The 26,130-nt window shown below is 44.1% G+C and overlaps 2 protein-coding genes across 2 annotated transcripts; both read right to left on the reverse strand.

Annotated features, from left to right (window-relative positions):
• Window positions 1–308: 308 nt before the first annotated feature.
• brpf3b (bromodomain and PHD finger containing, 3b) lies at window positions 309–13,494 on the reverse strand. Its single transcript, XM_055892518.1, has 13 exons — window positions 12,907–13,494; window positions 10,236–11,822; window positions 9,806–9,962; window positions 9,201–9,332; window positions 8,826–8,954; window positions 7,045–7,357; window positions 6,058–6,324; window positions 4,922–5,470; window positions 4,588–4,669; window positions 4,342–4,436; window positions 3,126–3,223; window positions 2,551–2,705; window positions 309–1,773 (listed from the first exon to the last, which is right to left on the reverse strand). Exons 2-13 carry the CDS (start codon window positions 11,786–11,788, stop codon window positions 1,590–1,592), a joined length of 3,714 nt encoding a protein of 1,237 aa, XP_055748493.1. The 5' UTR covers window positions 11,789–11,822; window positions 12,907–13,494; the 3' UTR covers window positions 309–1,589.
• Window positions 13,495–15,713: 2,219 nt separating this feature from the next.
• On the reverse strand, window positions 15,714–25,782 carry mapk13 (mitogen-activated protein kinase 13). The gene is made up of 12 exons (XM_055892519.1): window positions 24,860–25,782; window positions 24,244–24,373; window positions 23,947–24,005; window positions 23,247–23,352; window positions 23,042–23,071; window positions 21,561–21,608; window positions 21,361–21,475; window positions 19,544–19,615; window positions 19,105–19,184; window positions 18,835–18,913; window positions 17,984–18,157; window positions 15,714–17,762 (listed from the first exon to the last, which is right to left on the reverse strand). The coding sequence occupies exons 1-12, from the start codon at window positions 24,970–24,972 to the stop codon at window positions 17,677–17,679; spliced, it is 1,092 nt and encodes a 363-aa protein (XP_055748494.1). The 5' UTR covers window positions 24,973–25,782; the 3' UTR covers window positions 15,714–17,676.
• Window positions 25,783–26,130: the final 348 nt, after the last annotated feature.

Raw genomic sequence — 26,130 nt, forward strand, 5'->3', positions numbered from 1 at the left:
CTAACTGAACTTAAATTGTCCCTTTCAGATTTGTCAATATTTTCAGTTTAAATCAACTGTATCGTACATACCCTGTACATTGACTGTGGCCATACAGACGCTTTGAGGTTATGGAGCTCCTCATTTAGATTTTCCTCATTGTACATGATGAAATAAACCTGGTCTGCTGTCCACAGGTTTTACTGTGTTTGAGTAAGCATGTTATTTACCATTCAGTGGATTATTTTTTTTACCAGATAACATCCAAAATGATGTGTTTCCCAAGTGTCGACCTTATTGTCACGCCTAGATTCCAACCAATCAAAAAAGAATTGCAAAAGTTTATTGGATAGAACAATTTATTTACCCACATGAGAAAATACTGATTCAGATTGGTTATTTGGTGAGTAGGTCAAATCTGCAATTTTGTACAAGCTTACAATGTTTGTCTGCATTTTATAAACCGGTCTGGAATACTATGAATATTCTATAATAAATATAACATTCTGTTCTTTACGATGGGCTAAGGATTGATCAGCCCCTGAATGCAATATCTAAACACCTCTGCATCAGTAACTCACCGTGGTTGCAAATCTTATAATCTTAAACAGATTCCATTTGCCATCTATAACCAATATATAAACTTCATTTCAATACTTTCCAATTTCCATAAATAAATTACATTTCTTTGTATCAAAAAGAATTGATAAAGAACTGGCCATTGCATTGTGTGCCTTTATGCAGATCCACAAAGAGAAGCTGAATACACTCTGTAGCAAGTCAATAAGTATGTACGGCCTTTCTTCATCCCCATTGGTGATTGAATTCGCATTTAAAAGTAGCAACATAAAATTAGGCTTAGTATGATATGCACACATATATATACACACACACACATGTGTCTTTACAATATATAACAAGTGGTTTGTAAAACATTAAAATGTAAAAAGTGTTTGTAAGAAATGGCAGTGATCCATTCATACAGTTTCAAGTTCATATAAATATGATAAATCTCTTTTCCAACCATTTGATTCCTTGGCAGTAGCATTATACAAAAAGGGAGGTGTTCATTGAACTTTGATCCAGCTACTGCAGCTCCATCTGTTCTCGGTGGCATCAAGATGGCTCACAAATAAATACCTCCAATCCCGCTCCTGGAGAGACACAGTATCGCAGGTCCAAGCTCAGCAATGAAACACCTGATTCAACTCACCAAGGGCTTGAAGATCAGTTGATTAGATGACTCGGGTGTCATGGTGGCACTAATCTGGTTTAAAAAATTGCAGAACTCCAGCACTCCAGAAGCAGGATTGAGGATTGCTGCCTTATGCTCTCCTCCCCCCCAAGTGGGATAGATACCTCTCCCCATACCACCTTATACAGCCTGAAATCAGACTGACAGACTGGTATAGGGGGGAAATGAGGTGCATTGACCCCCCCCAGACACCGCATAGATCTGAAAGGACTAAGAAAGGTGTAACCAGTAGGGATACTGCTTGCAATACACCCGTTCAGACCTATGAGAAGTGTCCAGATAAGCTTAAAGTCATCCAGATCTTTCTGACCAATGACGACTGTTTAAGGCTCAGGGCTGATTTGGGTCCCAACCGCTACAGGTAGTTTGAGGGGACAAAAGCTTGGTCCCGGCGCACACGGCTCTGGTGGACCATGGCGCGGTCATAGGCCACCTGCACAGACTTGCGGATGGTGGTCTTCCTGCCCTCCATCATACGCAGCTTGTCACCCGTGTCATCCACACCCAGAGGAGTCACTTTGTCCTGCGGGAGCCACTGCCTGCAGGTGGGAGAAGAGAGGGGAGGGCCGTTGACGCGAATACATCTATAGCTGAGGGACGTACACATGCACATCCAATGGCTTTGAGCAGACACTGGACATTAAAGTGTATGTTCAGGATAAAGGTTAACTTACCTAACGAAGTCCCACATTTTTATACAGTGAACTTCTTTCTCTTACATGAATCACATTTTCTTTTCTTTTTTTCACAGACCAGACTTCCTACTTACAGATTTTTTAAGTCAGGTGCACTATAAACAGAGGAATATTTCTGTCTAACCGTTATTGACCCCTATGAGCTCCAATATATGTATTTAATTGCCATTCGACAACGCAAAAGCAAAACTTTTTGGGCATGTTCTTCAGTACACCCTACAACAGAGGTGTCAAACATACAAAAAAAATGTATACTTTAAAATGACTAAAAACAAAATCAAAATGGTGTATAAATGATAATGGACATACATTCATACAGTTTCTTGACTGTGTCCAGCTCACTAATAATCACCGAACCAGTCAGTGAGCATAGAAAATTCCCAAAACGATGGATAGAGGACAATTTTGTTCCGATGTTGACGGCAAGGAAATAACACACTCAGTGCGGCCCTCTGTACCCCATTGAAGACTGAATGCGGCCCCCGGACAAAATGAGTTTGACACCCCTTGCCCTACAAGGAAGCTAGGAACCCAAAGATATGAAGCAGCCCTAGAATGTGAGGTTAGAGAGCAGCTTGTGGTCACTTAAGCGCTAGCCAAACACCCCCACCCTCCTCTCACCATGTCCTCTTGTTGTCAAAGAAGAGCACCAGAAAGAGCTTCTCCCCAGCCTCCTCTGTCCTCTGCTCCCCCAGCTGCAGGACGTCCAGTGGGGGCACGGGGATGGGGACCCCGTTGTGAAACAAGCCCTCCTGGGGCATCTCAGGGTCAATGATCTGGCCAATGGAAAAGATTAATTGGACTGGTTTTATTTTGACAATTCAAAACACCTTAACATTAGATACAGCAAATATGTGCCAAATTAAGTGTTACACTGGATTTTAGGGTGGCTTAACATTACAAAAACAATTTACAGTAAAAAGGCAGACACTGAGCAGTATGGGACGTTTCTGTGATTCTGAACTAACCTTTGGAGATTGTTAGTCTATTGAACAGTAAATATGTCCTAAAATGCAATATGCTTTGTGTTAGTGGATTTTAGAGTGGCATAACTTTAGATCTCCTGCCATTTCAGACCACAAAATACATTTCCAAGTGTTAACCCTATGATACTAAGCCCAGGTAACCGCTAATCTCTTCATTTGGGACCTGTATCAGTGTAGGCAAGCAGATGTTTGCCCAATGCATTCTCTCACCAATGCAGGGTAGGAGGGGTATCCCCGACACTTGGCCCAGACCAAGTCCAGGGGCTCCAGCACCACTACATTTTCAAAAGGCATCAGGATACCACTGCCTGCGGAGACAGACAGGAAAAGACAAATGTCGATTCTAAATACAAATATGCAGTAAATGGGGTGTGTATCTTGGACGGTAGACACGGTAGAGTTCTGTCATCCAAAAAGGAAAGTGGTTATCAACACCCAAGAAAAAGTAGTCTGCAACAGGATAGACAAATTTCATATTGTTCAAATCAAGACGCTGACCATTTTTCAACAGTCTCTCAAAGCTGTGTGAACACAGTACCAGTCAAATGTTGACACCTACTCATTCCAGGATTTTTTTTTTTTTTTTTTTTTTTTACTATTCTCTATATCGTAACCAAAAACGTGTTACACAAATCAAAATATATTTTGTGTGAGATTTTTCAAAGCAGCCATTGATGACAGCTCTGCACACTCCTGGCATTCTCTCAACCAGCTTCATGAGGTCGTCACCTAGAATGGATTTCAATTAACAGGTGTGCCTTGTTCAAAGTTACATTTGTGGAATTTCTTTTCTTAATGCGTTTGAGCCAGTCAGTTGTGTGGTGACAAGGTAGGGTGGTATACAGAAGATAGCCCTATTTGGTAAAAGACCAAGTCCATATTATGGCAAGAACAGCTCAAATAAGCAGAGAGAAACGACAATCCATCATTACTTTAAGACATGAAGGTCAGTCAAATCGGGAAAATTAAGAACTTTGAAAGTTTCTACATTTACATTTAAGTCATTTAGCAGACGCTCTTTTCCAGAGCGACTTACAAATTGGAAAGTTCATACATATTCATCCTGGTCCCCCCGTGGGAATTGAACCCACAACCCTGGCGTTGCAAGCGCCATGCTCTACCAACTGAGCCACACGGGACCACACTTTCTACAAGTGTAGTTGCAAAAACCATCAAACGCTATGATGAAACTGGCTCTCATGAGGACCGTCACAGGAAAGGAAGACCCAGAGTTACCTCTGCTGCAAAGGATGAAGTTCATTAGAGTTACCAGCACCTCAGATTGCAGCCCAAATAAATGCATCAAAGTTCATGTAACATGCACATCTCAACATCAACTGTTCAGAGGAGAAAGTTCTATATGTATATATTTAAAAAGTGGACTATAATTTTATATTGTCCAACGATGATACTGTGATTCTCATACCTGTAGCGGTGTAATCTGCATCCCCGGTAACAGTCTCCAAGAAAGGTACTTTGGAAAGTGCAGGTTTTCCGAGGCTTCGTTTGGGTGGGGCGCTGCTGTTGGGGTACACATTATTTCAGTAGGCTGTGCTGTTGTACTGCAGATACGTTAATGCAGCCAGTGGAAATCGGATGATAACCTGAGATCAGCCCAAATAACATGATACTACACAAATTCATAACACTCAGGAGTTAGCGTATGTCTTACATTTCTTTGTGAAGGATTGGTGGAGGGCTACAGTCTGAGTCAGAACCACCATCGTTGTCCCTTTTGAACCCATTGGTGAGTCCTGAAAGAAGACACCAATCGTCAGACACTTGCTGAGTATAAAGCCTCATTTACAACTTATGCAAGTACGCAACACAATTAACTACGCAAAATGGCAATCCTGAGTAATTGCAAGTTTCAGGGCTGCACACATTTATATTTTCCTGCTACCCTAATACGTATAACAGCCATTTTGCATAGCTAATTGCGTTCTTGAAATACAAAATTTATAAATTAGGCTTAAGTCAAAAGAAGCGCATATTCAGCCACTTACTAGTCTCCAGCGTATGGTTAGGGGTCTTGTCCAGCTCCCCCTCTGAGATGGCACCTTGACTAGGGCTCTCTCGTTCAGGTGTGGTGAATGAGCTCTGCTGGGGGATCTTAGACGGGGTAGATAAAGGGGTACTTAAAGCGGAATCGGGGGTCGGGGGGACACTACCGCCAAGACTGTCTTTCTCTCTAAGCAACTTTGCTCCGTTCTTTGCTTTTTTGAAAAGCACAGAAGTCCGGCGCCCTACTCCCGCGGTGGCAGGGCGTGGGGACAAGGTGTCGGAAAGGCCGTTGACCACCAGCCCGCCACAGTATAAACTGGGCGCCTCTTCTGCTTTAGTGCAATTCTTGTTTCTTGTAGCGTCAAGGGTGGGAGTACCACTATCTGAGCTCTCGCTGTCCAATTTCAGGCGCTTTTTGGGATGGCCCAGGGTCCTTAGTTCCCCCGTCATGGGGCGCAGCGTGGGAGGCTCCAGGGGTGCATCTCCCTGCAGAGGGGGAGGTGCCAGGCACGTTGGCTCCAGCGTTGGGGGAGGGGTACATTTGAGGTCCTCTGAAAGCGGAGAAAGGGACTGATCAAACTGACAGTTCATTTAGATAATACTTCGATGATTGAGTCTTGGCTTTCATCATGTTGTGATTAGTTAGGGCGTCCAATACAAAGTCAAAAGTTCACACAACTCAGCAAAACAAATGGATAGGTGAATTAGCACAACTTCTTAATTAAATGGCAAAAAAACCACTAGCATGCTTGACCAAGGTTCGATTGCCTAGTATTCTCGGTTCCCCCCCCTGAAATGTACTACATTGGTGTCAGAGGTGGGATGACATGACTGTATGAGGCCAATGGAGGCGAGTCCATGAGGTGGCGGTGCAGAGGACGAGAAGAAACGCAGAGTGCGCCTGGAGAGGGTTGTGAGGCCACTACGTGGGACCCTACTTACTAGACTGCAGACAGTGAAGTGCTTTGGGTTGGTGCGTGGGGGGACCCTGGCTCAATTACCTGAGGATAATTTGCTGTTAGCTCATGATTGCAACCGGTCTCGTTTCAGCAGAGCAGATCATTAAATAGGCGGTTTCTATAGGTAATTAAACGTCACTATCATACAACGACACATTGCCAACGTTTCAATCACTCACCTTTATCTGAAGACAGGCCGTTGTCAGCCTCCGCGTCTTTCCCCTCCTCCTCTTCATCTTTGACATCTCCGTTGAGGAGCGAGTTGCGGTGGTGCTGGCCCTGTCGGTACCGGATGCTGTTGATCTCGCGGCGCAGGAGGCGGATGCGGCGGGTGCGGGCGCCGCTGGAGCGCATGGTGGCCACCACGTCCAGCTTGTCCAGCAGCTCTTTCAACTGCTCCTCAGGAGACATGTGCAGACGGTTCTCGGGGTCCAGCAGGGTGTCCACTACACAGGGACAGAACGCCACATAGATGGGTTTACGACTCTATATCATTGCCCACAAGACGGCAAACTCCTCAACACAATAAAGCAACTCAAAATAGCTCAGGGAAAGTGTTACCCTAAATATCACCACAGGCTGGAGCTCACTCCAAAAGAAATGAGAACAAAGTATCTGGGCTACAAACAGAGGACAGAACAGGTAGGCTACACAAACACAGGTTTGAAGTTCATCTAAATTTAAAACTGCCACGGTTTCTTTGACACACACACTGAGTACGCTGCTTCGAGTCTCCTTTCATTCCACTTTTATTTCCCCTGTCTCACTCGAATTCCAGCAACTAAGTATATATATCCAATTCTATTTTTCAGGCTTTGTTGTGAAAATCACCCCCAAAAGAGAGACTCTCTGGTGCCTTTTTTGAGGACAAAGAACTGGGTTAGATTTGTTTGTATTTGACCTTGATCTGTTTTTTTAAGGGGGGGGGGGGGTGAGAAAGGAAGCAGCAGTAGAGACTTGCCTAGCATAGAGACATTTGTTGCTAGAGGTTTACTTGGGACCTGGGCGATGTTCAACATGGAACAAGAGCAAAAGTACCTCTCTGATGTGTAGAATAAGGAATCACGGCAGCTCTAATAACGACGCTCCACAACATTCGCCTACAGAGCTTGGCCCCAGGTTCAGAATCAGAAACAAGCCAACATCCGTGCCACCGCGTCACTCACCGTCCTCCCAGGTGCAGCGGTAGTAGTCGTGTTTCTGGGGCGACTCTGCAAGATGCATGCCCGTGGCCGGGTCCAGCCCAGTGTTGTGGACCTGTCGCTGGGCGTGACGGAGGATTGCACCCCCCAGGTCACGGAGACGCAGGGCAGCACGGTGGAACAGTGTATCCTTGGCGTTGTACAGCAGGCAGTTGGCCACCATCAGGTTGAAGTCTACCTCCAGGTGGGCCAGCGAGTTGTAACTGTGGGCTTCCAGCTTGGAGCGCATGGTGGAGAAGTCCATGGGCTGGCTGATAAACTCCAGGTAGTCTGGGACCTGGGGGGGACAGAGGAGGAAGAGCAGAAAGATAGTCAGGGAGACAGACACATACAGTCTAAAGCAGGGATCTTCAACCTTTTTCCCCATGAGAGATCATTAGTGTCCAATAGAAAGAAGGGCACAGTTTTCTATCAATATACCTGGTAAAATAATGGTTAATAAACAACTAAGGGGGCCCTGTAAAATCATTATGCTTTCCTGGTTTTAGAGTTGTTCCACTCAGAATCACAATTGTTCATAGAGAAACAAAATTGGATGTTCTGAGTTCATGTCAATGCTTAAATAATCACATCAAAACCAACAATTTTATTTTGAGTGTTCCCTTTAATTGTGCATCTAATGAGTGAGGAATGTGCCGTCTCATGATAGTTCTGTACTGCTGCTGTTCATTTAATGGCAAAGTTTTCAAATAATAGATACAAATGTTATACTTACTCATGATATACTTCTGCCAGGTAAGTGTACTTTGCGGTTACCATTTAATTGAAAAGGTTCTTTGGAAACTATCTGTCAACCCACAAGACCGTTATCACATCACAGAATGATAAACAAACGGGCGCACTACACATACAGACTGGCAAGATTGCTGGAAATTAATTGGCAGATATTGTGTTAGGTTAACCAGGAGATGGGTTGTCAACGTTCCGTTGGTTAGATAGTAGCTGGGAGCTTGCGGTGGCTGATACTTGTGAGATTTATTTATGACAGTTTGCGATGGAAAGCGTGAAAATGGCATGTACTTTCAAAATCATTTGGCGAGCTACTCAAATGCGGGCTGCGAGCTACTGCTAGCCTGTGATCAACCTGTTGGAGATCCCCGGTCTAAAGCCAAGCCGCCATGATCATATTTATTACATTAAATGGTTGTAGATCAAAGGGATGAGGGGTGATTTGGGAGCGAGTAAAAAAGATAAGCACCCTAAGCTAAGCAACAGAGGGAAACAGACTATGAACGGGCAACGGGTCTAACATTGACTTGTCGGCAGTAACCAACAAAGATGAACAGAACACGTGGTAGTCTCATGACAGATGCAGTAGGACACATCCCTACACCACTACAACACGACATAAACCATGTGAAAGAATCAAATCCCCAGTATTGGGTAAAACAGATCTCAGTACTGTGCAGGCTCTGCATCATTTCCCCTGATCCTCAGAGACACGGACACGTCAGTACTGGAGGTCATTCGAAAAAAGTCAGTGACTTTAAAATTCAAGTAAAAACAGCTTCTACCCTTAATAAAAAATAAATAAAAAGTAAATCACCATGGATTTTCAAACCATTTAGCCAGGTACTGTAAATATGTTTTTAACACATGTAAGCAACATTTACATTTGTCTGTAGCATACACAAGTTAAGTTTTTTGCATTTAATAACAGGTTTGATATTTCTCATTCGGTTGACTGGTCAGTTACTCCGAGGTCCGTATCCCTGAGGTTCTACAGTATTAGCATGGTGACTGACCTCCTTGAGGTTGACGGGCTGTACAAAGATCTGGCCTGCATCTTTCTCCTGCAGCTGGTCCAGTGTGGAGCGCAGCAGCACCTGCATTGGGGTCAGCTGTAGCTCCAGGGCCGCCTGGTGAACCTTGACCTTTGGGGAGGGTGAGAGAGATGGGATGGAGTTCAGAAGGGAGGCCAGCAACTCACAAATAAATCTACATCTCAGCAGACTAAATGAAGGTACTGTATTATATTTTTAATTAAGTATCTTAACCTCTTATTTAAGTGGGGAAAACACAGAATAAGTTATCTTTTTTCAGTAACAACCTGAATTGTCAAAGCATGGACAGACCGTGATATGGAGCAAGTGCATAAACAGACAGTCTAGTCTCCATACCTGCTCTCTCTTCAGTTTCTCCCGCTTGCGGATGAGCTCCACCAACAGCCGGGCTCTTTCCAGGTCCTGTCGCAACTTCTGCCAGTACTTCAGCTCCTCCCTCACAGCACACACCTTCTCATCGGGCTCCGGCTGCAAACACACAGAGATATTAATTCAAACAACTCCCCAACACACAATGTAGGGGGTGCTTCAATTGTATGAGGTGTGGCTTCCACTTGTCTTCTCATTCCCTTCATCTGCCATGATGGGAAACTCCTTGTAAAGATCCACCATTTTGCTTTCACCTGTCCATTTTGTACTATTTATTCAGAAGATGGAGGGAGAAGAGGACTCTACATAATATTGTAGAGATGCACCCGGGGATTTGAATTACTGAACATCATTGTTATAGGATACTCCGAGGAGAATATTCAATATAACACATAGAAATGTATTATACACGATTCCAAAAACATGCAATTTTAAATTGAGCCAGCCAGCACTTCCGATGATATTTCTTCAGATTGTATATTTCTACAGCACTCTTCTATTGTGGCATTCGACAGAATAACCCCCTGATGTTAACAGCCCCTTTGACCTTAGAGTGCCCAATGACCTCTGACCTGTTCAATGTGCCTCTGTGATTGGACATGGGAGTGCAGACGACGAATGAGCGCAACACCGTTCCGTGACTGGCGTTTCAGGAGCCAATAGTTGTGCAGCCTTTGCATGAACTGGTTCTTCCTCTGGACCAGAATCCCTTTGCAGATGGTGTTCAACCTGTGTGGCATCGGGAGGAGTTTAACACACACTGTTCATTACTACATCATTTGAAAGGTATTCTTGTCGTTCACACAATGGGCCAGATCCTAACTTAAGATTCCGTATGGGCTACAAGAAACTTTGCACATTGAGTTAGGATGAGGCCCCATGGACGTTTAAGCATCTTACACACTAATATATACCTATGAGCCAAATGCAGCATGACAGTATAGTTAGAATCCTGCTGGCTAAAGCGCCACTAACAACAAGAGGAGGCTGGTGAACACAGACCTTTGAGTGGGGATCTGTGGAACTGCGACCATCGGCGTAGTGGCGGCGCGGTTGGCAGCCACCTCCAGACCCTTCTTCCCCTTCCTCTTCCCGTGCTTGCCCTCCTTCTTGCTCCGCTTCTGCACCTGTGGGGCCTCTGTGTATGCACTGCGCCCCCGGCTGGCCCGGCCCCCCACGGCCCTCCCTGTGGGATCCTCCTCGTCCGACCCCCCCGCTCCTCCCTCCTGGCCCGGCGGCGAGTGCGCCTCACAGAAGGCTGTCTTCTTCACCGAGAAGGTGGTGCCGTTGACGTTGGTCTCCCGCACAGGGTCAATCTTCATGAAGAGCCCGGCACGCTGGGCGCACGTAACATGGAAGGCTGTGTAGCAGTTGGCCTTGTGGCACTGGATGGCAGCGCCACGACCCTTCTGCTTGCAAAGGTAGCAGGTGAGCTTCCAGCGGGCAGGCGGGATGTTGTCCACCCCTTCCACGGGTTCCAGGAAAACAGTGTTGGCGAAGCACACCTCGGGGATCCAGATGGCACACACCACGTGGGCCCAGCGCCCGTCACTGGTCTGCTTGAAGGCGCCACCCCGGTTGGGGCATAGCACACAATCCACAGGCCGCTGGGGCGACTGCAGGCAGCAGCGGCACAGCCACTGGCCCTCTGGGATGTAGGGCACGCCGTAGCACTCCTGGTGCACAGCCAGGTTGCAGGCGTCACAGAAGAGGATGACGTTGCTGTTGAGGCACTCGTCGTCCAGGCACACGCAGCAGAAGGCATCGTCGTCAATGGCGCTCTGAGAGGGAGCCCGGCTGCGAGCCTCCCGGTAAGACTCCTCCTCCAGGCGGTCCACCAGCAGCTCGAAAGTGTCAGGGGAGACTGTGGCGTGGCCGTCTGACGCCCGCCTGGCGTTCACCATCTCCAGCCAGGCCGTGTCCTCCTCGTCCATGTCATACTCTGCCTCCGCCTCCTGCTCCTCTGCCGAGCGCTCTATGTAGCGGTAGTAGGCCGTGGGCAGAGAGGGCGCCGCACAGGGGCTGAAGGCCTCCAGCATCCGGAAGGTGGGCTCGGGAAGGGGGGTCTGATGATGGTTGTGTGAGGAATTAGTCTTGTTGTTGTGAGGTTGTGAGTGAGAGTTGGGGCAGTGGTTCTGAGGTGTGGAGGAAGAGGACGATGATGTGGAGGAGGAATGTTTGGAGTCTTTCTTTCGGCCTCTGGGCATGGCGGGCGGCTTGCGTCCAGGGTTGGCACTGGCGGGTGCGACGGGCTGTTCGCTGTTCTCTTTGTTGCTGTTGCACTCAGTGATGTCCTGGGCCGTCATCTCGTTCTCTGTGATGACCGTCAGAGGGTCCACGATGGAGATCCGGTGGAGCCTGCCATCCAAGTCTACTTCCACCACTTTCTGAGCCTGGGAATAAGTCAGTGTCTCTCTGGTTGGGGACACCTTGAGGCTGTACGGTGAAGGGGAGCGCTGCCTGGCCCCACCTCGTCCCCTACCAGCTTGGTAAGACTTTCTCCCACCTGCATCCCCTCCCCCGGCCAGGTGGCCCCTCCGCCGTGGCTTCCTCATGGGCCTCCTACCACGCAGCGCCCGACACCCACTGCTGCAACCAGATGAAGGCGAGAACATACCGTCATTAACTCAAAACTGGAAATGGCTAGCTAAGAATTTTTTACAGATGGACAGCAAAGGCCAACCATTGCCTTCTAAATGTTATGCCACTCAATGTGTGCACAAATTATGTTTAGTTGGCCAACAATAGCCATCTAACCACATGTTCACAACATTTCAACCATCATTGACAGTGACACACACTGAATCTGAAGAAAGTAACCATGCACCATTTTTATTTTGGCAGGTCATTGGGGAGGAGTTACGGCTTAACTGATAGTATAGGAGCTATGGCTATACTCAAATTGGATGATAGGTGCCCTAGTGTCAAATAGTGGATTGCACACCGCAGTCAACACATAATAAACTAGCTGTGGTCTACTACAGTACTCTCCACAGCCAGTAAATCACGAGTAGATGTTTCTGTACGTTATCCTTTGCGTTATGTCATTACACAGACAGAAACTACCAACAGCAGCGTTTAGTCAGCCCTACAATAGCTACACAGCCAATCATTTCCCCCGTTATTTGGATCAAGCAACCTCAAAGCCAATCAAGTGCCTAGTGTATCTCAGCGAACTTATGACGAGTGCCCTTTTCCAGATAAAAATGTCCGCCATTTGTTTTAAACAAATTGAATACAACACACAAACCCAAATCATTAAACATTATAGAGCTGACGAACGTAAATTGAACGTGCTATCTAACGTTAGCTAGCTAGTTACGACTGTTAGACAAAATGAAGCTATATGAGATCTGACCCAAAAAGTGCAACACTTGCTAACTAAGTTAGCTAAGTACACGAGCTAACGTTAACTAGCTAATGGAACAACTTTAGATAGCGCTGGTAGCTAACTAGTTGCTCCAAATGAGCTGGTTTTGGCTTACAGGATAGCTAGCTAAGTTACCTTAGCTCTTTAGCTCGCGCTTCTTTTACCAACCTACTAATGTGTAGCCGCTACTACAGGCTAGCTAACGTTACTGGGAAGTCAAATGCAGTCCCTAACATATAGATGTGTATGATATGAACCAGCTAATCCTCGTCGTTGAAAACTGTAACAACGATGTTATCTTACCTTCACTGGCAGTTCGGCAACCGGGAATGAAACAGGTTTATCGTTGGCTAGTTTAGCTTGCTAACGTTAGCTCACCCTGCAACACCTACACCAAAAACCAGTACAGTTTATTTCGTTGATAAAACGTCTGTTGCCTCAGTCCTCCCTTAAATACACGCCCAATCGTTTCCAAATACTGACATTAAACATAGCTAGCTAATTTATTATCCTAGTATAGAAGCGAGTAAGTTGTCGACCCAGTTTTGACAAGGAGAATAGCATTTCCTAGCTAGCCGCAACCTCGGATGTGCGGTACCGAGTAGGGAAAGCGAGGCTAAAACACGCCCCTTGACCAAAGCAGGCCATCCGGAGGTTATGGTTTCGCGCGCCGGCTACACATTTAATTTAAGAATTTAACACTTTGAAGCGACACTTATGGCTTTTGATTTAGCTAATAATGTGTATTGATATGTATCAATACAATTGAAACAGTCGTTGCAATGCCTCAACTTTGCTCCGCAAGTGCAACATGGTACGAAAGAGCTAGTAGTAATATATCATTGCAGATCAGGTTGCAACAGCGCGCTACACAAACGAGTCTCGGAAACACTTTGAGCAGTTTGACGCAAAATAACATACGGTAGCAGCCAGGCCTAAAACCTATGCAAAATAATGAGCCTAAAAAGTATGACAGGGCAATGAGCATGATGTGCAAACAAATTAGTTTAAAGTTTAGTAAATGAAATGTTTGCTTGCTTTTCAAACAAACATGGAATGGAAAATTAACAGTTTAGCTGGCCGAGATTTAAACATGAACAATAAACAGAAACAATAATGGGCAAATAATGTATTTTAGCCTGTTTGAATAGTCCTCTTTGAATTAGCCTACTTCTATTTCAACTGATTCTTAGTTAGAGAATACTATCTACCTAAAGTTTCTGTATTTCTCGTAGCTGTTTACATACCTCCACAGACTGAGGCTGTGACAGCATTGAATGAGCTGTATTCCGCCATAAGCAAACAAGAAAACGCTCACCCAGAGGCGGCGCTCCTAGTAGCCGGGGACTTTAATTAATACAGGGAAACTTAAATCCGTTTTTACCAAATTTCTATTAGCATGTTAAATGTGCTACCTGAGTGGGAAAAAACTCTGGACCACCTTTACTCCACACACAGAGACGCATACAAAGCTCTCCCTCGCCCCCCATTTGGCAAATCTGACCATAATTTTATCATCCTGATTCCTGCTTACAAGCAAAAATTTAAGCAGGAAGCACCAGTGACTCTGATCAATAAAAAGGTGGTCAGATGAAGCAGATGCTAAGCTACAGGACTGTTTTTCTAGCACGGACTGGAATATGTTACGAGATTCCTCCCATTGAGGATACACCACATCAGTCATTGGCTTCATCAATAAGTGCATCGATGATGTCATCCCCACAGTGACCATACACACCCCAACCAGAAGCCATGGATTACGGAAAACATCCGCACTGAGCTAAAGGCTAGAGCTGCTGCTTTCAAGGTGCAGGACTCTAACCCGGAAGATTAAAAGAAATCCCGCTATGCCCTCTGACGAACCATCAAACAGGCAAAGTTTCAATACAGGACTAAGATCGAATCGTAGTACACCGGCTCTGGCACTCGTCGGCTGTGGCAGGGCTTGCAAACCATTACAGACTACAAAGGGAAGCACAGCCGAGAGCTGTCCAGTGACACGAGCCTACCAGACGAGCTAAACTACTTCTATGCTCGCTTTGAGGCAAATAACATTGAAACATGCATGAGAGCACCAGCTGTTCTGGAAGACTGTGTGATCATGCTCTATGCAGCCGATGTGAGTAAGACCTTTAAACAGGTCAACATTCACAAGGCCGCAGGTCCAGACAGATTACCAGGACGTGTACTGCGAGCATGCGGTGACCAACTTGCAAGTGTCTTCACTGACATTTTCAACCTCTCCCTGTCCGTAATACCAACATGTTTTAAGCAGACTACCATAGTGCCTATGCCCAAGAACACTAAGGTAACCTGCCTAAATGACTACGGACCCGTAGCACTAACGTCTGTAGCCATGAAGTGCTTTGAAAGGCTGGTCCTGGCTCACATCAACACCCTTATTCCAGAAACCCTAGCCACACTCCAATTTGCATACTTCTCCAACAGATCCACAGATGATGCAATCTCTATTGCACTCCACACTGCCCTTTCCCACCTGGACAAAAGGAACACCTGTGAGAATGCTATTCATTGACTAAAGCTTAGCATTCAACACCATAGTGCCCTCAAAGCTCATCACTAAGCTAAGGACTCTGGGACTAAACACCTCCCTCTGCAACTGGACTTCCTGACGGGCCACCCCCAGGTGGTAAGGATAGGTAACAACACATCTGCCACTCTGATCCTCAACACATGGGCCCCTCAGGGTGCGTGCTCAGTCCCCTCCTGTACTCCCTATTCACTCATGACTGCACGGCCAGGCACGACTCCAACGCCATCATTAAGTTTGTCGATAACTCAACAGTGGTAGGCCTGATCACCGAACAATGACGAGACAGCCTATAGGTCGTCAGAGACCTGGCCGTGTGGTGCCAGGACAACAACCTCGCCCTCAAATTTATTTATTTTTTTTTAAATGCATTGTTGGTTAGAGGCTCGTACGTAAGCATTTCACTGTAAGGTCTACCTACACCTGTTGTATTCGGCGCATGTGACTAATAAAATTTAATTTGAGAATAATACTTAAAGTAGAAGGAAGGTATAGGAATTTGCATGTTTTTTTTTAGATGAGTTGGGTTAGAGAAAAGTCTAGCATTCAGAGACCGAAGTAAGGATGTATGAATAATTGGCCATTTATTGAGAAAAAAGTCCCTATCACATAGAGTTGAAGTCAGAAGTTTACATATACTTAGGTTGGAGTCATTAAAACTCATTTTTCAACCACTCCACACATTTCTTGTGAACAAACTATAGTTTTGGCAAGTCAGTTATGACATCTACTTAGTGCATGACAAGTAATTTTTCCAACAATTGTTTACAGATATTATTTCACTTATAATTCACTGTATAACAATTCCAGTGGGTCAGAAGTTTACATACACTAAGTTGACTGTGCCTTTAAACAGCTTGGAAAATTCCAGAAAATGATGTCATGGCTTTAGAAGCTTCTGATAGGCTAATTGACATCATTTGAGTCAATTGGAAGTGTACCTGTTGATGTATTTCAAGGCCTACCTTCAAACTCAGTGCCTCTTTGCTTGACATCATGAGAAAATCAAAAAGAAATCAGCCATGACCTCAGAAAATAAATTGTAGACTGGTTCATCCTTGGGAGTAATTTCCAAACGCCTGAAGGTACCATGTTCATCTGTAAAAACAATAGTACGCAAGTATAAACACCATGGGACCGCTCAGGAAAGAGACACGTTCTGTCTCCTAGAGATTAACGTTCTTTGGTGCGAAAAGTTCAAATCAATCCCAGAACAACAGCAAAGGCCTTTGCGAAGATGCTGGAGGAAACAGGTACAAAAGTATCAATATCCAAAGTAAAACGAGTCATGTATCGACATAATCTGAAAGGCCGCTCAGCAAGGAAGAAGCCACTGTTCCAAAACCACCATAAAAAAAGCCAGACTACAGTTTGCAACTGCACATGGGGACAAAGATCGTGCTTTTTGGAAAAATGTCCTCTGGTCTGATGAAACAAAAAAGTAACTATTTGGCCATAATAACCATCGTTATGTTTGGAGGAAAAAGGGGGAGGCTTGCAAGCTGAAGAACACCATCCCAACCGTGAAGCACAGGGGTGGCAGCATGCTTCACAAAAAAGATGGCATCATGAGGAAAATTATGTGGATATATTGAAGCAACATCTCAAGACATCAATCAGTCAGGAAGTTAAAGCTTGGTCGCAAATGGGTCTTCCAAATGGACAATGACCCCAAGCATACTTCCAAAGTTGTGGCAAAATGGCTGAAGGACAACAAAGTCCAGGTATTGGAGTGGCCATCACAAAGCCCTGACCTCAATCCTATAGAAAATGTGTGGGCAGAACTGGAAAAGCATGTGCGAGCGAGGAGGCCTACAAACATGACTCAGTTACACCAGCTCTGTCAGGAGGAATGGGCCACAATTCACCCAACTTATTGTGGGAAGCTTGTGGAAGGCTACCTGAAACGCTTGACCCAAGTGAAACAATTTAAAGGCAATGCTACCAAATACTAATTGAGTGTATGTAAACTTCTGACCCACTGGGAATGTGATGAAAGAAATAAAAGCTGAAATAAATCACTCTACTCTTATTCTGACATTTCACATTCTTAAAATAAAGTGGTGATCCTAACTGACCTAAGACAGGGAATTTTTACTAAGTTTAAATGTATTTGGCGAAGGTGTATGTAAACTTCTGACTTCAACTGTACATTACATTTAACTCATATTTAATATATCAATTATCAGAGAAAGAAAACCATACAGTAAGACCATTAAACATCAGGTATGATAAAACATGAACAATTGTGATACGTAGAGGGAACAAAGTACTAATTCACTGATGGGTGGGGTTAAATTTGAAACAATCTGACTGCTGAAACACTGATCGACCATTACAAATTAGGCCAAAAGAGACAGACGGCACAATGTAGCTCAATACTCCCCAATACGAAATTCAACCACAGGCTTCATTTAGAAAATAATTATCACAGGATTGTTTCAGGGGCAACATGGTGTAGTAAGGCCTACTGCCGTTTGCTGGTGTGTGGTAGCAGTGTTTCTGATATCACAAGCATGGAATCACGGAGAAATTGTGAGTGTGTTTCGCCTCTTGGAGTCCCGTCGTGGGAATGGCACAAAGCTCTTCACCTCTTTGAAGGATAACCCTAGGAGAAGGGCAGGCAATGGAAAGGCAATGAAAGGGTTGAAGGGAAGACAATGAAATACAATACATTGCAACAGAATTATGTGGGTAAACACCTAAAGTAGCTTTATAATTAAACACATTCTGTTACATTGTGACACTGACAGATCACTGACACAAAACGTGCTACATTTATTTTAAATAAAAAACTTTAAATTCAACATTAAAATACGTTGCACTTACGCCTCCAATCCTCCAGAGGCAGCGTGGCATTGTCGTGACTGTCATCATATGGCTGTGGCTCAGGACAGTCCTCTGGATCTCTCAAGCCATCAAAATACGGGTGTGTCAGAGCACTCTCAGCAGTAAGCCGAGTCTCACCATCCAAAACCAGCATTTTCTCAAGAAGGTCAATCGCTGGGAGAGCAGTTAAATAGAGAATGAAAACCAGAAACATGCCACAAGTTGGGGAACTTATTGGCCACACAGAGACGTATATAACAATGCATACGCATTCATCAATTGTCAGTTTGTCTGTTGAAAGTTAAACAAATGTCAACTTTTCCCATACAAGTTGAATCCTTACAAAGCTGGACATATTGCGCAATCATATCAGTTGGCCATCATCTTTCAACAGATGACTCCCACCGGAAAACCATTGTCTCAAGCTGCAATTTTCCGACAATATCTCTGTGTGGGCCTATATATAGCAATCAAACTAATGTATAAGGCCACTGAATGTATTACACATTTAGAGTACCAGTCAAAAGTTTAGAAACACCTATTCAATCAAGGCATTTTCTTTATTTTTTTTCTATTTTCTACAGGGTGGAATCTAATATATATTTATTTTACACTTTTTTGGTTACTACATGATTCTGTGTGTTATTTCATAGTTTTGATGTCTTCACTACTATTCTACAATGTAGAAAATAGTAACAATAAAGAAAAACCCTTGAATGAGTAGGTGTGTCCAAACTTTTGACTGGTACTGTACAAATTGTACGTTTAAGTCTAAATCACAGCATTTCTAATGGGTAATAATACCTAACATATGTGCTTAGGATCGTTAAATCAATAGCATTTTAACTCACCCTGTGCACTTGCTCTGGGGAACAACTTAGAGAAGTCTTTTCTGGGAAAGTGAGGGAGGGACCGCACATAGTTTTTTGCCTATCAGAAGACAGGAAGAGATTAAAACAAAGAACTAGTTCAAGGACCCTGACTGAGGAGTTTATGGCTCATATTCCAATTCAAAAGACGGGCACTTTCCAATTCAAAAGAAGGGAATTATGCACAATTGACAAAATATAGATTTCAAAATATCAAGTATACTATCAGTGATATCCAGGTGCCAACTCTACCTCCTGAGAGTCCAGTTTCTGAACGAAGTCAGGTCCGGGTACTCCAGTTACTTTCATGATCTGAGTCAGCTGATCCATGTCTGGGAGTCAAGGGTTAAAGTCAAGGTCACTCAAGCACAACACATTCATGTTCATGTCGGTAGTGTATCCAAACAATTTCAACAGAAGCCATGTCATAGATTACTCTCTTCCCATAACTGTACTGCACGTGCCATAGCCAACTCTTCTATTTTTTGTTTTCATGCCTGTAGCTAACTCTACTGGGCGATAGAAGAGTCGACTACGCTACAGTGCACAAAGTATGGGACGACACTAATCATAGATGGGTTTGTCACCCTTTCATTCGCCGTTCTTGATAAATAGCTGGCTTGGGTCAGGTGGTACAGACACGATACAGGTATAAAATGTAAAAAACACAAGTAGAAGAGTAACAGGATACAGTCTTTCCCTTTGAAAAGCGTCTTCCCATTGATCATCTCTCCCATGATACAGCCCACAGACCAGATGTCCACTAAAATGGAGGAACAGACATAATTAAATAGTGGCATCGAAAACAAATTCACAGCAAAGCAACACCTTGCTGTTTGCTCAAGGGAATGCAGTCTCAAAGCAACCCTGTGTAAAGTATTGTGTGGTAGTATTATGAGACAACTCGACTCCAAGGCCAGGCAGCTTGGACTAACCAATAACAATGATAACACAGCACTGATTGTGAACAACTACAACTATCATGCACAATGTGGTAAATATTGTAAAAGAGCACATACAGAACCTTATATTACACAGAGGTGTTTTACCTCAATAGTTACTGTGTTAAGACTACTGTAATTACACTCTACTAAGTAACAAAGTACACTGTTGTGTATAAACATACTAAGGCAAGAAAGTCCACTGTAAATGTCAAGTGTTACCGAAATCAAAACACATTGCACTAATGAAATGAAAGTAGACTGTCAGCTCTAATGTTTCAGGCTGTACGTAGCAGAATGTAAGCCCCGTAACATACACTACATAACCAAAAGTATCTGGGCACCTACTCGTCGAACATCTCATTCAATATGGAGTTGGTCCCCCCGTTGCTGCTAAAACAGCCTCCACTCTTCTAGGAAGGCTTTCCAATAGATGTTGGAACGTTGCTGCGGGGACTTGCTTCCATTCAGCCACAAGAGCATTAGTGAGGTTGAGCACTGATGTCGGGCAATTAGACCTGGCTCGCAGTCGGTGTTCCAATTCATCCCAAAGGTGTTCGATGGGGTTGAAGTCAGTGCAGGCCAGTCAAGTTCTTCCACACTGATCTCGACAAACCATTTCTATATGAACCTCACTTGCACTGGGGCATTGTCCTGCTGAAACAGGAAAAGGCCTTCCCCAAACTGTTGCCACAAAGTTGGAAGCACAGAATTGTCTAGAATGTCATTGTGGCATTAAGATTTCCCTTCACTGGAACTAAGGGGCCTTGCCCGAACTGTGAAAAACAGCCAAAACCATTATTCCTCCTCCACCAAACCTTACAGTTGGCACTATGTATTCCACTGCTCCAGAGTACAATGGCGGCAAGCTTTTAAGCACTCCAGACAAAGTTTGTCATTGCGCATGGTGATCTTAGGCTTGTGTGCGGCTGCTCGGCCATGGAAACCAATTTCATGAAGCTCCCGACAAACAGTTATTGCGCTGCCGTTGCTTCCAGAGGCAGTTTGGAACTCGGTGGTGAGTGTTGCAACCAAGGACAGACAATTTTTACACGCTTTAGCACTAGGCACTCCCGTTCTGTGAGCTTGTGTAGCCTACCACTTCGCAGCTAAGCTGTTGTTGCTCCTAGACGTTTCCACTTCACAATAACAGCACTTACAGTTGACTGGGGCAGCTCTAGCAGGGCAGAAATTTGACGAACTGACTTGTTGGAAAGGAGGCATCCTATGATGGTGCCACATTGAAAGTCACTGAGGTCTTCAGTAAGGTCATTCTACTGCCAATGTTTGTCTATGGAGATTGCATGGCTGTGTGCTAGATTTTATACACCTGTCAGCAACGGGTGTGGCTGAAATAGCTGAATCCCCAAATTTGAAGGGGTGTCCACATACTTTTGCATATAGTGTATCAGGCTGCATGTAAAACATTCTGCCGGCTCTGTAATGTTTCAAGCTGTACATAAGTCTGTCAGCTCTGTAACGTTTCAGGTTATTACGAAGCTGAGCACAGGCCTTCGGGATGGATGAGGCCGAGAGTGAAAGTTTTTAATAGATATGATTGTCTTACCAGTCTGGGTGTAGTGCATCCAATTTAAAATGACCTCTGGTGCCCGGTACCAGCGGGTCACAACATAGCCTGTCATCTCCGCCTCGGCATGGCGAGCAAGACCAAAGTCCAGGATCTGCAAAGCATAATTTTACACATTATCTTAGGAATCTTCCCCCATAGAATTATTTCTCTAATGAACTTGTATTCATGTCACAAACCTTTAATTCACAGTCTTGATTGACAGCCAAGTTACCAGGTTTCAGGTCCTGCAAAATAAAAATTTGACAAACAAAAACATTGAGGGTGGCCCTTGCGTGCCTGAGATTAAGACATTAAGGGCAGATACAATACATAGATGTTGATTGCATATCCATATCCACTGTGGGCCTGCTCTATTTCTCTTATCGTTTATACCCAAACAAATGCTTCCATTCACCATTAATTCCAAATGAATACATACATTAGTACATACATGGGTGTGTCTTCACAATTCTAGACATGCATGGAGACATCAAAGGCATATCAGAAAGAAGGCCTTCTCATCCTACATGTTAGGACAGGTTTAGCCATAATGACTCAATGTCCATGATTCTTTAAAATACAGAGTGGCTGCGGATCCGACTTTTCCCAGACCTTTTTTCTCCCTGGACTAAACCTCCCGTAGCTTCTGAGCATGTACGGATAATGTTCCATTTGATCTCAATCAGTTTCATGGAGATATGCATGTAGATCTTCTTGAGTTATACAGTGTTGTTTCAAAGTAGCCTTCAGTGTTGTTTTGAATGATGTACAGTGGCCGAATCGTAGAGCAGATGGTGTTAAACTGTACCATAACCTACCTGTGTATTTTGTCTAGTGGCGCACGCTGTGAGTTTTGGTCATATGAGAGAAAAATGCGGTGGGTTTTTTGTCTTACAGTGACTTCATTTGATTCGATTTTTTAGGATCCCCATTAGCCGACAGCTAGTCTTACTGGGGTCCGACAAAACGAAAAACACATAAGACAAAAAACTTTACAATTTCCATACATTTAAAAACATTAAACATGGCATCCCGAGTGGCACAGCGTTCTAAGGCACTGCATCGCAGTGCTAGAGGCGTCACTACACATCCGGGTTCGATCTTGGGCTGTGTCGCAACCATTTCGCTCTAACGACTCCTTGTGGCGGCCAGGAGCATGCACGCCAACTTCGGTCGCCAGCTGAACAGTGTTTACTCCAACACATTGGTGCGGCTGGATTCCTGGTTAAGCGAGCAGTGTGTCAAGAAGCAGTGCGGCTTGGCGGGGACGCGTTTCGGAGGACGCATGGCTCTCGCCTCTCCCGAGTCCGTACGGGAGTTGCAGCGATGGGACAAGACCCTAACTACCAATTGGATAAAGGGGTAAAAAATACAAAAATAATGGTCACATGGGGGATATACTATGCTATTATAGCTGGTTCTGTTATGTAGAATACTATTATTATGTGATCTTGCAGACATTGATTCAGCTTTGATCTAACTTTATTAAACGAGCACCATTTGCCAGATTAGCTTGTTCTCTACGAGTAGGACAGAGACTGTGCATAAAGTAGATAATAAACACATAGGCTGGATCTACTGCCACAGCCTTTAAAATAACATTCTCATGAGCCACAAACGAAATAGAGCTGTTATAAGATGCTCTGGCGAGGTGTTACCAACGGCGCAGCCAACTTACCCTGTGGATGATGCCAGCTTTGTGAATGTACTGCCATGAAAACAGAGAAGACATAATTATTAAGTGCTATGATTAAGCATTGCAACGGTAATTAACTAAGCGTTAACATTGAATTGAATATAAACAGAATCATGTTGCAAAAGATTTCCAGCACCAGAATCCACATTTCTTTTAAGACTACTTTTTTGTGCACAAACAGTCTCACCCTTAGTCCACACAGCATCTGATAGACAAGGAACTGCACTCGGTCTTCAGTGAGAAGCCCTTTGACTTTGGAGAGGTCGGTGAACATGTAAGGCATCACCAGGTAGCTGTGGACAGACAAATCACTCCATCTATCGAGCGCCTCAACACCTATATGGACTTAAAAATGACACCCGAGTTGCGTTCAGTGGGGTACAATTTTACAGAATCACCAGACAGAAATAGTACTAGAACAGACATGCTTTTGTCATATAAGAGATGGAATCACGTCAGCTCAGCACAATATGTATCTGCAACATTCAGAATGCTGCTCCCTCCTCTACGTTGGGCCTGTTAACTGAAATGTATTCCAGGTGACTACCTCATGAAGCTGGTTGAGAGAATGCCAAGAGTGTGCAAAGCTGTCATCAAGGCAAAGGGTGGCTACTTTGAATAATCTATTTCATAGTTTTGATGTCTTCACTATTATTCTACAATATAAAAATATAAAAACCCTTGAATGGCTGGGTTTCTGTACAGCACATTGAGATATCAGCTGATGTAAGATGGGCTTTATAAATTAATTTGATTTGAATAAGTAGGTGTGTCCAAACATTTGACTGGTACTGTATATGAGCCCCGCCAAATCACCAAAGCCATTCTCTGCCTCTGACTGCAATAGGCATTACTCTGTGTCTGATATCACTGTGGTAAATACTCACAAATCTGTGAATTCATCGAGCCCAGCAGCAGGAGTAAACACATCCAGAAGCCCTATCACCTGAAGGAAGTTTGCACATGAGAGAAGAAAAACAAGTTGAGTTATAAATCCCCTGAGAGGGATAGAGGGAACTGGCTCCTGCCATCTTATGCCAGTTATAGCTATTAGACTGAAATTTTATGTCAGCTTTGTGTGCCAGTGTCTTGAATCAGTTTGCTGATTAGGTTATGTAAAATCTGTGAAGAGCAACACATCGTGGGTGGGGATATGTGCCAGGATGTGTACAGTCTATACTCACATTTTCATGTTTCATGTGCTTGAGCAGTCGAAGCTCCCGATAAGCCCTCTTTGCAAAAATCTCAGACTGGAAGGGCCGGTGAAGCTTCTTAATGGCCACTTTCTCATTGGTCTTCACATTTATTACCGAGCTGAGGCAGAGAAAATATTGTTATTGCATAAAATATACTCAGGAAATGTGGCATCATCCCTTAGGAGAATGATAGTTAAAAAATACTGGTCAATTATAAGGCCTAGGCTGCTGAATCAAAGTGATAAATTCACATTAACAGCACATGCTTTCATTTGTTCAGACAAAGACTATAGCCAACATTGTGACTCAACATGTTCACTGAAGCACTGCAACAAGTATTGGCAGGAAAAGCCAGGCATTTGCTACTACACTATATCCGCCTACACAGTGCATTTGATTTATTGGTATTGTAGCCAATTGGTGATTCATATAAGTGTAGTGAGCGAGGTTGACATATATTTTTGTAACATTGTAGGAATTGATGCAAGTGATACAACATTTCCAGAGCAGAAGAAACTCGCTATCTTTCCCTCTGTATGATTGCCCTGTCAAGTACTTGACAACACACCCCAGCTTTGGAAAGCGCCCATCGTCAACGACTCACCATACGGAACCGTACGCCCCTGTCCCAATTTGCTTCAATCGCGTGTACTTCTCTGGCACTTCCCAAATCGTGCTGTTGATCTCTTCTCGGGTGTACTGTGTCTGCGACTCCATGTTGTTGCAATATGGTGAAAATATGATCCGCAAAGGAAATTTGCGCACGACTCCTTTCCCCACCTCCTACGCGCTCTTTCTACAACCACTTGTTAAAAAGGTCACGATATACCAGTCGATCTAATAGTCTACTCTGTCAATTGCTCACTTAACAGTGCTGTTTGCCATGATACTTTGTTACAAGAGCTGCAGTTGTGGACTGAGTGACCGTATCCTACTATTTACTATAGCCTAACAGCAGCATATCCCATCCTCCAAAAACACATATGACGCCCCAGTAATGGTAATCATCATCGTGCTGTTTGCCTGCTCGGAGATCTTGCTAAAACATGTCAGCTGCTATGACTCCGGTTTCCGCTCACACCCATACACATTGAGCTCGCCAGTTTGTAGTCATAAAACCCCCTCTGGTTCGTTCAGCCAACGATGATGGATATACTGGCAAGCTACTCTCCGCCCTAACAATGGGAGTTGTTGTCTACGAAGCGTGCTGTCTAGCTCCCGAATATACTTTCTATGGAGTGGTGGATATCTCATTATTTTAATCAATATTTGAATATCTGAAGATGGTTGTTGACATCAACCACCTGTATTTAATGGTATGTTACTAGCCTCATGTCATGAATATGCATAGCCATATCGACAACTCCGATATTTTCTCAAAGTTGCCGAGATGTCACGTGTCCTACTTGTATCAGCACACTCGTAACAATTTAAGCATTACGAAACTTCTACTCGATCAAATAAACCTCACGTAGCAAATAGGCCATTAAATGTTCTGTTTACCAAATCCGACACTCATTGAACTCCTTACAAAAACTCCTTGCTTGGTGGGCGAAAACGAAAAACGCCACCTGCTGGAGGGAGACAGGTTTTCCGCCAAATTGGGGCCTCTTCTGCTTCCTCTCTCGTTCAGCCATCCCTATGGGATAAAAAATGAATGTGGAAAGAATAAACGCCGAAAATAAGGTATGAGGTTAACACAGATTTGATACCTTTTGTTCTATAAGATAGCCTAATAGCAGTCAGCTAATATAACCTTTATGAACTATGAAGCCTTTATGTGCATTTTTTTTATTATACCAATTCTTCAAAATTCACAAAAAAGTTACTTTAGCTGATGATCTCAGAACCACTGGTGTAAAGTACTTAAGTAAA

This window comes from Salvelinus fontinalis, chromosome 31, assembly GCF_029448725.1.
Source record: "Salvelinus fontinalis isolate EN_2023a chromosome 31, ASM2944872v1, whole genome shotgun sequence".
NCBI classification, from domain to species: domain Eukaryota; kingdom Metazoa; phylum Chordata; class Actinopteri; order Salmoniformes; family Salmonidae; genus Salvelinus; species Salvelinus fontinalis.

Bases quoted from the DNA above. Each gene is read 5' to 3' on its own strand.
- mapk13 (XM_055892519.1), bottom strand. From the start codon at position 24,972: ATGGAGTCGCAGACACAGTACACCCGAGAAGAGATCAACAGCACGATT. The intron at 23,353-23,946 runs GTGAGTATTTAC...GTCTGTCCACAG, and splicing joins CTCGATGAATTCACAGATTT to CTACCTGGTGATGCCTTACA. The intron at 21,609-23,041 runs GTAAGTTGGCTG...TTTATTTTGCAG, and splicing joins AAGCTGGCATCATCCACAGG to GACCTGAAACCTGGTAACTT.
- brpf3b (XM_055892518.1), bottom strand. From the start codon at position 11,788: ATGAGGAAGCCACGGCGGAGGGGCCACCTGGCCGGGGGAGGGGATGCA. The intron at 9,963-10,235 runs GTCTGTGTTCAC...GATGCCACACAG, and splicing joins CCACAGATCCCCACTCAAAG to GTTGAACACCATCTGCAAAG. The intron at 5,471-6,057 runs GTGAGTGATTGA...CTCCGCTTTCAG, and splicing joins CGGCCTGTCTTCAGATAAAG to AGGACCTCAAATGTACCCCT.